We start from the raw sequence: 14,693 nt of genomic DNA, 5'->3' as shown, positions 1-14,693 counted from the left end.
TTCGTCTTTAAAGTTGGTATCGGAACTTTGGTAGGTTGATCTGATCTTTGTTTGACTACATTGGATATTATAATGACTACTTGGATTTTTATGGGTTCGATTTCTGGGATCTTTTCGAAAATGTTCAATAACCAAAAGTTTGACTGTACATAAGTTTTTCCTATTTTTTTAATGTGGGTTCTCCTCCAGCTTTATTAACGTTTTTGGTGTTGTTGGGGGGTGATTGGGGCTGGTTCTATAGGGGCTGTAGGGGGTGAGGGGCTCTGATATTGTTTGCTGGCAGCGCAGTCTGTAATATTTCTGCCGCATAAAAGTCAAAATATGCAAATAAACTTGAAGTAGGGCCGAGGATGGGGATAGAGGATGGGGCCGGGGGCGGGTAAGGGTAAAATGGAAACGGGTGCTTTACTTTATGCATGGGGCGGCTAATACGGTAAAACAGACATAGGAAAACAGACTAAAACAATGGGACGGAGCCGAGATGGGGAGAAGGCAGGCCGGGGGAGCGTGGCTTAAATAATAAATGTAGTACACGCTTTGAAAGAATTTACTATACTTTGGCAAATGGAGGTTATAAAAACCTCCGCACACACATTTACTGGGCATCCATACACTGGGTATAAATAAACAATGCCCCTATGAGGTGGGCAATAGGGGGCCCAGGGCTAAGGGTAGCGGCATTTCCATATTGTTGCTATAATCAGCGGCCGCTTTGATTCATCTGCATGTCCGCAGTGGTAGTGGCAGAGGTGGTGGGCGCGGGGCGGAGTGGCACGGGCAGGGGCAGGGATTCGCCAGAAAAGAGAGGGAGAGCGCAGAACCTTTTGGTTTTGGCTTTCTGCTTTGCCACCCCAGAATCATCAAAGAGCTAACCCGGGAGCTAACCCAAACCCAAACCAAAACCCTACCCAATCCAATCCAACCCAAGAGGCCGAGCCCAACCAAACCCCTCCCCCGCTGCCACCCAGTAGTAAGGTGCGTTTCCAAAACATAGGTCAGTAGGCAATTTTGGTTTGGTATGATGTGTACGAGTAGAAACCATGTTGTCTTGATATTTTTTAAGGACACAACATTTAGCCACAATTTGTCTAACCAATAAACAATTTGCCCAGTTACAATAAAATAAAACATTATTTTCTTTTCCTTATAAACTTGCGCGTGTGGGAAGAGCCTAAAACGTCCTAAAACTGCCTAAGACTTATGGTTATGAAACGCACCTTACAAAACACTGAACTCAGACTCACAGACTCCGCAAATAACTCCGCACAGGAACAGCCGCGTTCGATACCAACATGTTCGCTGCTCGAGTTCGAGGGCCATGGTCACAGAGATGCTCAAGGACCAAGCACAACTAGCTGCTAAGACAAGTTACTTGAATAAATCACCAATTTCACTCAGGCATTTTTTATAAGCTAAATTAATTTTGTAAAGCCGTCTGACTATCTATAGCTATAAACGACTTTTTTGACAGTAATAATTACAATATAGGTACTTTTTTTTAGGTTCTACATATCATCTATATATATCTTTCGTAAAATATTGTAGTAACCATCAGGACTCGCTCATCACTTTTTCTAGCCAATTCTAGCTATAGCTAAGGCTGCTGCCGCTGCACTGCTCGATTTCGGTTCGGTTTTTGTGCTGTCTGTTTTCGTCGTGTCCATCCATTCCGTTTTTAACCCTCGACGAATTTGGTTGTTCTTCGGAATTGAAATATTGAAATTTCGCACAGCTCGCGTACCGTATACAGCATATTCTCCTGACGTCGTGTTCTTCGTCTTCCGTGTGCTTGGTGTGTGTTTTTGTTATTGCCGTCGTATTTTTTTCGGGTGTATATTTAACAAACGTTACAATTACATTTTTTTCACGTGTGTTACCTACTGTTATACTGCCAGTGTACTTTCGGTACTTGGTACTTGGTACACAAATAACAAAGTCAAACAAATAAAGCAAGTTAAAGAGGACACCGAAAACAAAAACAAATAGAAGAGCGCTTGCGTTTTGTTGTTGTCGCGCAGCATGTGGAGTTACAGTTAACTGTAACAGTTAAAGGGGAGCACAGAAGGTGGAGGAGCACGCGAACGGAGGAGAGGGCGAGACCAAAGAGCCTGTGGAGAGCAGAGAGGAGAAGGAGAAGGAAAGGGAGGAGAGGACTCACTGCTCCGCTTGACTAAATGCAGTCGACGCTGCGATTATTATGTGCCAGCCCCAACAGCAGCAGCAACAACAACACTTGATACGAAAATAAACAAACAAAATCAATCAATTAATCAATCTGCTGAGCACACCGCTCTCCACGCCCACACACACACACACACACACACTAGCACACACGCGCAAAAACACACAACACAACAAAACACACACGAGTCAACGCCCACGCCCATTGGAGAAAAGGAGGGAGTGGCAGGACAACAACAAGAAAGGAGGAGAAAGGAGCAGCGAGCAAGAGCAACCAGGCGAAAAGAGGACGAAAACGAGACCGAAAACGGAGCCGAAGACAACATGTTCAACTCACTTGTTTTGATGGCCTGCGCCCTTGCCGCCCTCTCCTACGCCCAGGAGGCGGGGCCCGCTCGATCCAAATCGCTATCGCTATCGTTATCGCTACCGCTATCGGCATCGACATCGGTATCGGGTCCTGGAGCGGACCCAACATCCCCCGCCACCGCCCCCGCCCCCGTCACTGCCCCCTTTTCGGGCAAGCAGCTGAACAGATGCCGTCAAAGTTGCTATCAGCAGGTAGGCACACAAATAGCAATAAGAGCAGAATAGGAGCCGCCAGACTCATAAACCCCGGGCCAAGGCCCAGACTCAGTGCTCGTCGCAGAGCCCAAGATAAGACCAAGAACCCGGATCGGATCCGTTTCGATCCCAGAGTCGTTTGATGGACAGTTGTATGCCCAGTTGAGCGGCAATATCACCGATAGGGAATTTCAGTGGCTACACAGGGAAAAACGGGGAACAAACACCAGAAATGTGAAGGGCTTAACACTCGTTTCCAATTTGGAAAGGAATTCGATATGAAAAATACACTTGTTAGTGGTCTTAATATGGAAATGGTAATAGAAAAATATGGAATCCTTAAAACTAATTTCCAATTAAGAAGGTAATTTAAAATGAAGCTTGTATTTTGATCCTCGTATTTAAAGATCCTTTGTACTTGTCCATATTGAAATGGTAAGAAAGGCAAAAATTGGAAATTAAACTTACAATTTTTAAAGATCCCCCATATAGAGCACATATGAAATCCTTAAAACTAGTTTCAAAATGAAACTGTATTTCTTAAAGATCCTTCACAATGAAATGGTAATCAAGCGAGCAGCTGGTAAAATAATTTTTCCAGTTGAAGGTACATGACTTTTCAAATTCTCCTGATAATTAACAATGGAAAATTTGCATGTTTTTGATATTTTTCATTTTCCTAAGCTTGTACCTAGGTATTCTAGGGTGCTGCACAATTTGTTTTTCTAATTTATGCATACTTTCAAAACCGCATTTCTTAAATATGGAGGTCCAGGGTGGAAAAGATTCTTTGGGGGTTTCAAAATGTTCAAGGTTCGGTCTAAGGTCTAAGCTAATGAGATTCTGAGGCAGTATCGTTTTGGTTTTCAACTTCCCTGCTCAAAAATTCCCTGTAATTTCTTCAATATTTTAGTCTTTCCAAACAAATTAGGAACTTATCTCCGAGCTGAGGGCTTAAGATGCAAGAACTCGATTCGAAATTCAAGGGAAATGCATTTCAAAAGACAGCGACTTGTTCCCAGGCACTTTGAGTGCATCGCTCTCTTCCGGCCGGGCATTACCTAATGCGATTAAGATTGCCCTAATTGAGGTCATGCCGAATTGGCTCGGACCCACCCCTTTCTTTCTCCGCGTGTAGGGACAGCAGGGACAGTTGGTGTGCCCCGTTCGACACCGACCTTCAAGGTTGGGTCAGGGAAGACAGAAGGCTTCGACATCGTCGTCGACATCGACGTCTGCCGATGACAATGACAATGGTTCCAGCTCGGGTTCGTGAAGGCGACGTCATTCCATTTTTTATTCCCGCTCCGCTCGCTGGGCCTTTTATCTTTTATCTACGGGTTGACATCGCAGCTATTGCCGCTGCTGCTTCTGTTGCCGGTTGTTATTGTTGTTGCCGCTCAGGTAGTCGCCGCTCGCTAGAGAGATGTCAACTGGGTGGTCGAGCGTCGCTAATAGAGATCGGGAATTCAATTCGAGTCGGCCATAGACAATGGCCAAGAAAAGGCAGCCAGAAGAGCGAGCAAAGCAATGAAGCTCTCGGATCTCGGATTTCGGATTTCGGATCTCTGGTCCCTCGGATCGAATTTGTACAAAGCTGTCACAGATGGATGGCCAAAGTTGTCGAAGAACTTCGGAGATATTCAGAGACTGAAAAGTAGAGCAGGTGGGCAACAGAGGGATCTGAAGAAGGAGCTAAAGAAATCGTACGATAAATAGCTTAGAAAAACGACTTAAATCAATCAGACCTTCTGAAAACACCGTGAAACGTCTTTGAAACAATCTTTGCTTAAAAAAGTCGGCAATGCCACAGCACTGAACCCACACAACCAATTGAACTCGCCGCGATTCCCGCTTGATACTTGCCCAAGTAAAACACCCGACAGCAAATAAGTGCAACGCACTAATGCCCAACTAATCAATGTGAATAAAAAACTTTTCCAGCCCACAAATCGAAGTTGAAAATGCCACTACAATGGAACGGAAAATGAACTCACCCCCTCTTCAGTGCGCTGAGTTGACACTTTTCTGTGTTTTCCCCCAAAAACAAACTTTTGAACCCCCGGGGGACTCGGTTTCCCCTCCACTTCGTGAAACCGATCCGATCCCCATCGTAATAATTTCGAATATACGTCCCCAGTGGATGGAAATCAAGACGGGCGCATGTTTCCCGAAGATTTTACCATTTCACCAGTTGATTTCCAAATGCGTGACTTCCTGGAACCGCGGCGATCTGTCAGCGATATCGGAAACAGAGGGCGGCGTCGGAGGTTGACACCGCCAGGGATCGTTAATAAATTTCAATCAAATGAAATCAAATCAAATTTTCATATCAATTCGTTCGCTTAGACCGAACTCCGCCCGAGCTGGCCGGCCAAAAGTGCACATAAATCAAGTGGGAAAACACGAGAGTATAAATATCATCTCCGATTTCCAAGTAAGTCGAGCTCTCTGCGGCGACGAGGTGTACGGGATAGGGATTGCGACTGGGACTGGGACTGGGACTGGGACTGGGATTGGGTTTTTGTTTCGAGTGGTGGGGCACCGAGGAGCAAAGAACTGAGCGGAGCAGCCAACCCAATTGACTCGAGGAGTGCTCGTGAGTGCTGTGGCGACACTTACAAAGAAACATGGGATGAAACTCGAGAGGCCAAGACACTCGGACAGTCTACGCCACTCGAAGTCGTTCTAGGGAAACGCCAGTCTCCAAGTCTCGTCCAAATATAGACCCACAGTGTGTTGATTCAACTCGGGGGAGAGGCGGCTCAGCCATGTGTCCAAATATAGTTCGGTAGCACTGGAATCCCATAGGATTGCACAACTCCCATCAAGCTTGAACTGCTCATAAAAGGTATAAGATATCTGTAGCTTTATATTACTTGTAGGTATTGTGAGATCTATTGGATCCAAGGGCTATGCTCCGAGGAGTGCCCCCTGCCTTTGGCCCTATTTGAAAGCGCAGCTGCTGGCTATACATTTCCTCCACTCTACTGTTCTTCTCCTCCAAAATGGCCCGGGCTTTTCGGCTTTGGTTATGCCAATCTTTGTTGATTATTTAGTCCGAAATTGCAGATTTTGGGCACGAAATACTTAAGCTTTCGCCCGTGCGCCGTCTGCATTCCTGATCACCGTCATCATCTCCGTCGGACATGCCCTTTGAAGTCCGCCCAAGAGTTTCGGCTGGGTGGATGGGACGTGGCTGTGGCCGTGGCTGGGTGGTGGTGGCAGTGCAGGATGCCTCGGCTCGGCTCGCCGAAAGTCAAAAGTTCTTAGGGGTTGCAGGCAGGGCTAATTTCATGCTCGCTTCGCAGGACTAACTGGAACTAATCCACCCATCCATCTATCCTTTCGTACAACCCCCGAAGCCAGAACCGGGAATTCTGGGACCCAAGAACGGGGAGTGCGAATGCGAATCCGAATCCGTATCCGAGTGCGTTGCTCAATCAGCGCCAAATTAACACCATGAAAGACTCTTCCTCCTCCGCCCCGGCGGGTGGACCCTGGGTGTGGGTGGTTCGATATTTGGGTGCTCCAGCGGCTTGGGTGCCCGGATGGGTGGTGCGACGCCCGGAAGATTCGATCTTGATGTATATGCGAGGCACGTAGTGCGGCCGCTGCTGGTGGTGGAATCATCGAATATATCTACGTATGCGTACGTGTCTCATAAAAGCCGCTCAAAAAACTGACTGACTGACCCAACTTTGGTAATTTATGTGGCCTACGGAGTCATGTGCTCGGCTCCCACACTTGCAAAAACTATAGAAGAAAAATACATGGACCAGTTTAAGAACTAGGAATACTTCTATGCCCCTGCATTATTACAGAAAACTATGTTATGGGTTCTGAAAACCGTACTTTGCTTCAAATTAACATATATTTGGCATTGTTTCAGGCTTTAATTTTCGGAAACAAAGCGAGAAATAAACCTTTAAACGGAGCAAATAGAGGGATTTACCCAACGTCGAACACCCAGTACCTGCGATGGGAAAATGTTGTACCTCCGGGTGCAAACAACCCATCGAAGGTGGCAGATTTGACACCGTTTTTCTCCAAGTGCAGCCGTGCCGGGGTGTGAAATACCAGGGCAATTGCATGTAAAAGTTGTCGCTGCCTGCGTTTAATTTATATTGTGGCCCAGACACATTTCGGACCAGGTACTAAGGCCTCGAGACGGTGGAAAGCGAGGGAAATGGATGGAAGCGGAAAATCGGGGGAAAGCCGACGCGTCGGCCAGAAGATTTGCCAGCTCAGCGTTTTCATTCAGTCATACGCATTCGGTCATCCACTCATTCATACATTCACTCGTTTGTTCATTCACTCTGTACGCCTTATTGTTGTTACTTATCGCCCAAGTTGTTTCAGGAGCAGGACCAGGACTCAGGACCTCGTCCTCGTTCTCGTCCTCGTCCTCGCACCCATCCCACACTCGCAACCCTCCCCTCATCAACTACATCGTCTACATCTTCAGAGGCCAAAAATTCAATTGAGCGGAAAATATGTTGTCTTTGCGATTTTCCTTTTGGCATTCGTCGTTTTTATCTGCCACAACTGCTTGGTTTTGGTCCTTCTCCTTCTCCACCTCCACCTCCATCTCCATTTTCCCTTTCCGTTTCCCTGATTTCACTGATTTTCCTGCCTTATTGTGTAATGATGACAAAGTGCCGCCGTCAAAGTTGGCCCAAAAGGTGATGGCAGCCATTGTCCGGCGGGTTCTTGCCCTCGCCAGCGTGATGGATGATCGATCCAGATGCAAGTAGCTGCCACATTTGCAGAAACTACGGATGCACTTAAGGGCTTAGAGGGCTGGATGGCATCGGAGTGGCTTAAGGTTGCCAAGCAGCGAAGGTCGGGGCGATAGAATCGGAACCGTTTAAGTTGCAGAAGGAGAAAACGATTTAGGTGCACAGCAAGAAATGGGGATGGTTGGCCGCATTCGGAACTAGCTAATATTTATGAGAACTTACGGGAAGGATCTGTCTGACAGGATCATATTCGATCCAGAAACACAGTTTTGATCCATTCCTATTGTAATACATCGTTTCCTAAACAAATAATTAAAAACATATTAGATTAAGCTGCCACTCGGGTAGCAGTGTGCTAGTCATTAGTATGGAATTTGCACATTAATAAAGATAAAAAAAACTAAACAAATAATATATTTTTATCACAACACAAAAATAAGAAGAACACATCATCATTCACAAACATACATATAATTCAACAAAGGACCCGTATAAGACTTGATCATGTTTTTGCCATGAATGCAGTTCGATAATGCCATAACAAGCCAACTATTTTAAAGGTTGCAACCTCTGGAAACCTGACCCCGAAAGGCAGGCCTTTCAGTAGCGTAGCCCCTGGTCACTTAATCAATTATAATTCGCAGCTCTGGCTGGTTATTTAGATAAGGCCTAATGCGGTGCTATGCACACGTGTTCATGCTAAACCAACATTAGGGTGTAAGTGTTGGCAGCTATTATTACTATTGATTTTCATTTGGGGGAAACTACTTGCCACTTTGCCGAGAGAGCAAACAACAGTGACATCACTTTTGGGTATTGGCTACAGCCAGATCAAAGCTCCCTAAAGTATGGGGCATACAATTCAATCACGCTCCCAAACCAACTAGTATGACCAATCGAGTGAGACTGCAGATGAAGATTTCATGGATTCGATTCATAGAGGCGAATGCGATAACCATAAATCTGGCTTGCAACAACATTAGGGTTACTTAACCCTCCCCGAAGCACAAACCGACAACGAATGCCCATGGAATGGAGATCCGCCCGGGACCGCCTCGTTTGATTTTTTAATATTGTAAACTCCGAGTCATAACAATTTGTCACGCACCCATCTCTAATCGCAGTCGTCGCTGACTCGTCCCTCATTCATCTGCGAGTCTGTCTATCTGTCTGCCTGTCTGCCTGTCTGCCTGTCTGTTTCCCTGCCTGCTCATTCATAAAAGGACTGCGCGAGGGGCGGGGGTTGCTGGTCCAGGGTCCAGGGTCCTCCATCCTCAATCCTCTATCCTGTGACTACCACGTACTGCCCGCTGTTCTATTTTGTTCCGTTCAGTTCAGCTGTTTTGAGACTAAGGCGACAGTTGACAAAGGCTAAGCAGGCAGTCCGGTCTGATCCCGATCCTCCTGCCCTGCCCTGCCGTCCTCATCCTGCTCATCCTGTCACGGCAATCCTCCTCATTATGCTCATTGCCAGGAGCGTGAAATTCTCAATTCGCCATAGATGAACACAAACGTTTGTGGTCATTTACTTGCGTACACAAACGGTCAGGAGAATAGCTCGGGGATTACCGAAATTGCTCACAACACCAGGCAATTAACCAAGGCCTGTGCATGGCTTTACCTCCAAATGGTCTATTGATTTTCATATTGCTATGGGAATATTCTCTTCATAATATCCTACTTCGAAAGGGTGTGTTTAGAAAGCATGTTTCCTTTCTGCCATACCAACAAACAGTCTTTTAATTTTATATTCTGTTTATAATATCCTTCTTTGGGATTGGAAATCTTTTCAAACCAAGTTTCCTGAACGGTTTTCTAGAATCTACTGAATATTTTCTCTGTGGTTCCATATTTCAGAAACACTTTAGATCCCTATAGAGATGTTTTTTACTTCTTTTCATAGAACATTGTGCTTATAGTATACATCAGTATATTTTAGAGAGATGAGTTTAGAAAACGAGTTTTTTGAACGGTTTAGAAAACCATCTGAATATGATATCTATGGTTCCACAACTTATACATACTTCTGATCTATCTACTGAGGTTCTTCATTTAGATTTTCCTCATACTTGTTGGTTTTTTATTTGTGCCTATTATTGCGACCTCTGCTGTTCATCTACATAGACTTCTTTTTCTGCCCGCTTTGCCTTTTATTACAAGTTACAAATTTGCGTCTATTGTTGAGGCCCTGAGATAGGGGCTGGGGCGCAGGAGGCTGCTGATGACTCCTTGTTGTCGTCCTGGCAGCCCGGGGTCTTGGTCCTGATTACTTTTTCCCAGCTTACTTAAAATTCGATTAGGCCACGCCCACTAACTAACTTTGTCCTGTCTCTTTGCAGCTTTCCAAGGACTGGCATTATTGTAAGGATTCCGCTGATTGCACAAACGTAAGTATCTCCATTCAACGAGCCTAACGATGACATTAACCCATTAATGATGGCTCAAAACTGCTTGAAGAAGTGTAAATTCTCGAGTGCCCAGCCATATATCCTATTGTATGAGCAGGAACCATGTGTATAGACGGTGTATTTTAGAGTGTAAGAATTAGAGAGCTTGAAGAAGGAGAATCAAACAACTCTTTATTTTCACCAAAGGCCTTGTCACTTTTAAATTTCAATCATTTCAACTGCAAACACACAGCTTTATTTGCCATCCCGGCCCTAACATTAATTCTTATAATAAATTTGACAATTCCAAAATTTCTCGGGAGAAGTGTCTTTCTAAATGCTCGAAATTAAATCTGCATTTATTATCGCCTGCCCGGCTGGAAAAGGGTTTGTTTCCGTCGCACCAAATTGCCAGCCGAAAACATTTTTAGGCACTTACACGGCAGCGACATGAATTATTCCAAACGAAACAGCCAGGGCCCTAATGGGTTAAACGCTGTCGCTCGGGGGCGAAAAGTGGCAACCGAAGGACGAGCAAATTTCATTGCCTACCTGCGGGCGCGCCACATAATTACAAGAAATAATTGACAAATAGCTAACTTTCCTTTCTCGGCCCCGCCTCTTCTTGACGCTTCGTGCCCTGCCTGGGGCGTTGTCCCTGCCGCTCCATCTCCACCCTCTGAATTCTGGAAATAATCGCCCCTTCCCATTGCAGTGCTGCCAAAAGCTGATGGCGCCCTTCGAGCTGAGGATACTGAAGGCTCAGCGCCAGGAGTCGCTCGTCCTCACGGACATCGGCTGGGACGAGGTGATAGCGAACGCCTCGCGCCAGTGCCTGATCACCTGGGAGGTGTCCGGCGGCGGCCTGATCGGCAACTTGCTCACGGACACCGCCCGAGCGGAGCTGTCCTTGTGGCCGGACACCGTCTACAACATCCAGGTCAAGTGCAAGCACAAGGTAAGTCCCTAGTGCATATGGTGTATTTGGTAAACCAGTTATAAACAGTGCAAGTGATTTCATATCTAGTACGAATCTAATCCTAAAGTTAACGTAATACCAGGAGATTCCTACAATACATTTCATTGTTGAGTTGGAGCAACTTTACATACAATTAGATAGGAGGTACAACTGCTAATAGATGTAGACCCGAGTATTTAGCACCTATACATTATAATTTGTCAAAGTGTATATTCATCACCTAATGACACTCTGTACTTTTTCTTCTCCTCACATCCAACAGCTCACGGGCGTGATGCGGCGTTCGATCAAACTGAATGTGGACACCAGCCAGCTGGTGGGCACGACAACGACCACGACCACAACTCCGAGCACCCTCAGGGGCCGGGAGCAGCCATCGCCGTCTGTGGACCAGCCAGATTCCTTGGACCACTCGCTCCAGCGGGCCCACAGCCGACCCACGGATCGGGTGTACATAATCAGCGCTCTGCCCACGCCCAGCGAACTGGGCGGAGTGGTCTATCCGGCCTTCGGGGCCCTGGCCTTCTTCCTGGCCCTGCTGGTCATGTTCCTCTTCCTGCGCCCGCAGCGCAAGCGAATTCCCCTGGACGCGGACAGTGCGGACACGGCCACGCTGATAGGTCGCGCCTCGGGCTCCTCCAGGAACTCTCTGGACGCCTCCACGCTGCACGTCTAAGGAGGCGGGGAATCGAGTCCGGGAACTTGTAGTCGTATATATATATTATAGATGTCTGACTATGTGATATTCTGCACCCCAAAAAAGCGAAGGACGCGAACAATTGTGTACATACCCCATGCCCCATCAACGCGTTAGTTAGCCCCCATCCCCCAGATTAAGACACTGGATTGCGGTTCGATCTGATGATATAATGATCGTGATGGATCTGATCGAACCGCACCCAATCGAATTGGACAGTCAAGCAACGTTCGCTCAACTAAGTTTAAGTTTTATCCTCTGTCATTCGTAGATCCCAATGCCAAACCAGCGCAGTCATATATACACGCATGATAACGTACATAGCTCTATATACATGCATATACCAACTATATTATACATTTAACGCATTTGCTATATACATATATATCATAGTTATACAAGCGACGCAGCTACAGATACATCAAGTGCAGATCGAGATACAGATACAGATACAGAGACGTTTACGGTTACGGTTACGGTTACGGTTACGGATATAAACATATATTATATTATACTATTATATTATATTATATATATTATATTATAGACTAGGGGCCAGCGGCCAACCAACTACATACACCAAACTAAATGCAACAAATTGCTACAAATTTTTTGTCAATCGTCGTCGCTCGCTTGCAAACATACAAACAAATAACAAATAAAAAGCATTTGTTTTTATCTCAGGTTAAAAACAAATTAAAACCAATTAATACAAATACAAAATATCATGCATCTCTTTTCCATTTTTTGTCGTCTTTAAACTTTAATGAAACATAGTGCGTAAAGAGAAAGCAAAACATAAGGAGTAAGGATTAACAACTTAACAAGAAAACCACTTGAATCAAAAGTAAATATTTTTCAAAATTTTTAAATGTTTATACCTAGACAACTCAATTGAATTAACAACAAAGTAAACTACTATAACTGACTTACTGTACTTGAGAATGTAAAAACAAAGTAACAAAGTAACTAACTAAAGTGAATTATGGTTAATACGGTTGATTAAAGACCTAAGCTGAGAAAACTTCGCTACGCAAAATGCCTGTAAATATTTTAGCCCTAATTTATTTATGTATTTAATGGTCCATTGTTTTGTTAACCTATGATTTAAGGAGGCCTCAGAGACAGAAGGGTTTTCCGGAGGGGAAGAATATGGTTTTTAACTTCAAAGAAACTCTTTCTTGCACAATAAAGAACCGGTTAATATGATTAATGGAGTGCTCCTGCTCTTGATGTTTCTGTGTGTAAGACCGGATGTTCTTATGTCTGCTCCAATGGTTGTAGTACGAATTAGTGAATTTTGATAGAGTTATCAGAGTAAATGTGTGCACTTCCCCAACCAATCTTCCCCCAACGGAATCTCCGGAGTGAGTCGCAACCCATTGCCATATAACGTAGTCCTAGTTTAATTTTAGTTTAGAGATCCAATTGTGTTACCTCTTTTTTTTTTTGTCTGGCTGAGCTCGTCAAGACTTAATACGAAAAATGCCAATCACATTTTAGATATGTACTGTGTATGAATAAATTCGGACGAGGAGAATGGAAGCGGAAGTGCGGTACCCCTTCAACATTTATCCTTTATTCGTTTATTATGTAAATATAATTTGATTTGTTATTGCAGCTCATTTTTGGCTACTTTTATTTGTTACGGGTTGGCATGGGAATATCCGTATAACCATATATCCGTGTATCCGCATATACAATTCGTACGGTGGTGCCCCTCTATGAGCAAAAAACTAAGGCATCGATTTTTGTGGCCCCGTGCCCGTCTTCTTCTCTGCTCTCCGTCCCCGTGTTCTGGTTCTGCTTCCCGATTTTCCCCTGTCGTCGTCCTCCCACTTATCATATAAATTAGAGTTGGGATATGCAAATGCATTCGAGAGGGCAGGGGTTGATTGTGTAAAGGGGTCGTGTCGATTATGAGAAACTTCTTTTGGCTAGATGAAATGGAAAAATTCCTTTGCCGCAGCCGGAAAAGTATTCCCTGAAGAATTTCCGATTAAACTTTTCCTTTCTTCGTCTCTTTGGCAAAAAGCAGAACTCTCTTTTTCGGCTTCGAAACTTTTGCCTTGGTTCGTCTCCCGCTTCTTTTTCTTTTTCCTTTTCCTTTTTCTTTTTGTTTTTTTAATTTCTTGACTTTTTTTAATTTAATTTTTTGTGTTGGCCTCTTCTTTTTTTGGATTAGCAAAGGGGGTTGGCTTGGTGGCCACTTGGCTGCCATTAGAAGCGAGTCCCCTCAACCCCGGCCCCCGTTTTGTTGAGCTGTTGTTCGCCCGGCCACTTCAGCATCCCCAGCCCTCTCCACATTCTCAAGCACTTTTTATAAACCAAATTAAATTTATATGCCCCTACAGCTCCCCCTGCCGCCTCTTAACCCCTGCTCGCCTGATGTCTGTGTTGTTTTTTTGTGGGCCAAGCCAATCCCAGGCTCTCGACGCTGTCAACTGCCAATTAGCTGAGCATTTTTCAACATTTTAAATTGTCTTCCCAGAGTGCGTGGTGCCCCTCCCCTTCTTCCTTTCCGAGGGGCCGAAGGAGGGGGTATTAGGTCTGGGCGACACTTGAGTGAGACGTCCAAGCGATTTTGCTTTTATAACCCCAATACCCATTAGGGACAAGGGCATGTCCCCTGGAAATACCCTGGAAAGAACAGTGCATGTGCATGCTACGTATTGTGGCCGTTACCTACGCCGTAGGAGTTCAAACCCGGCCAAGTGCATTAATTTTTTTTTCATTTTTAACAATTGTTGTGAAGGGATCACTGAGCTCCGAACTCCATTCCTTAATTCCAACTACTCAACTAGAATCTTCCAAGTAAATACATATATATAGAGAATATTCTTAAAAAAACAAAGAATAAAGCTAAGTGGACTGAAAAACGTGTTAAACTTTGATTCCTTTAAATATACATTCAATCTTTTCCTATTTTTATAAAACTTATTTCTGAATGTTTTCAAGTAAATGTAAAAATAAATATCAAATTAGGTGTATGTATTTGTAACCAATACAATGTTAATTGACAAAAATAAAACATTTTGAACTTAGAAAACAAATAAACTTAACAAAATAAACTTCTTCCTGATAAGCTAAGCATATTTATGAGAATACCAAATATATAAAATAACAAATGTGTATGTAATATT

The 14,693-nt window shown here is 44.5% G+C and overlaps 1 protein-coding gene across 1 annotated transcript; it reads left to right on the top strand.

Annotated features, from left to right (window-relative positions):
- Positions 1–1,680: 1,680 nt before the first annotated feature.
- On the top strand, positions 1,681–13,175 carry LOC108023214 (transmembrane protein fend). Its single transcript, XM_017092484.3, has 4 exons — positions 1,681–2,742; positions 9,827–9,874; positions 10,590–10,832; positions 11,116–13,175. The coding sequence occupies exons 1-4, from the start codon at positions 2,506–2,508 to the stop codon at positions 11,527–11,529; spliced, it is 942 nt and encodes a 313-aa protein (XP_016947973.1). The 5' UTR covers positions 1,681–2,505; the 3' UTR covers positions 11,530–13,175.
- Positions 13,176–14,693: the final 1,518 nt, after the last annotated feature.

Source organism: Drosophila biarmipes, chromosome X (assembly GCF_025231255.1).
Source record: "Drosophila biarmipes strain raj3 chromosome X, RU_DBia_V1.1, whole genome shotgun sequence".
Taxonomy (NCBI): domain Eukaryota; kingdom Metazoa; phylum Arthropoda; class Insecta; order Diptera; family Drosophilidae; genus Drosophila; species Drosophila biarmipes.
The sequence above is the reverse complement of the archived record's forward strand: the minus strand, read 5'-3'. Positions and strand labels throughout refer to the sequence as shown.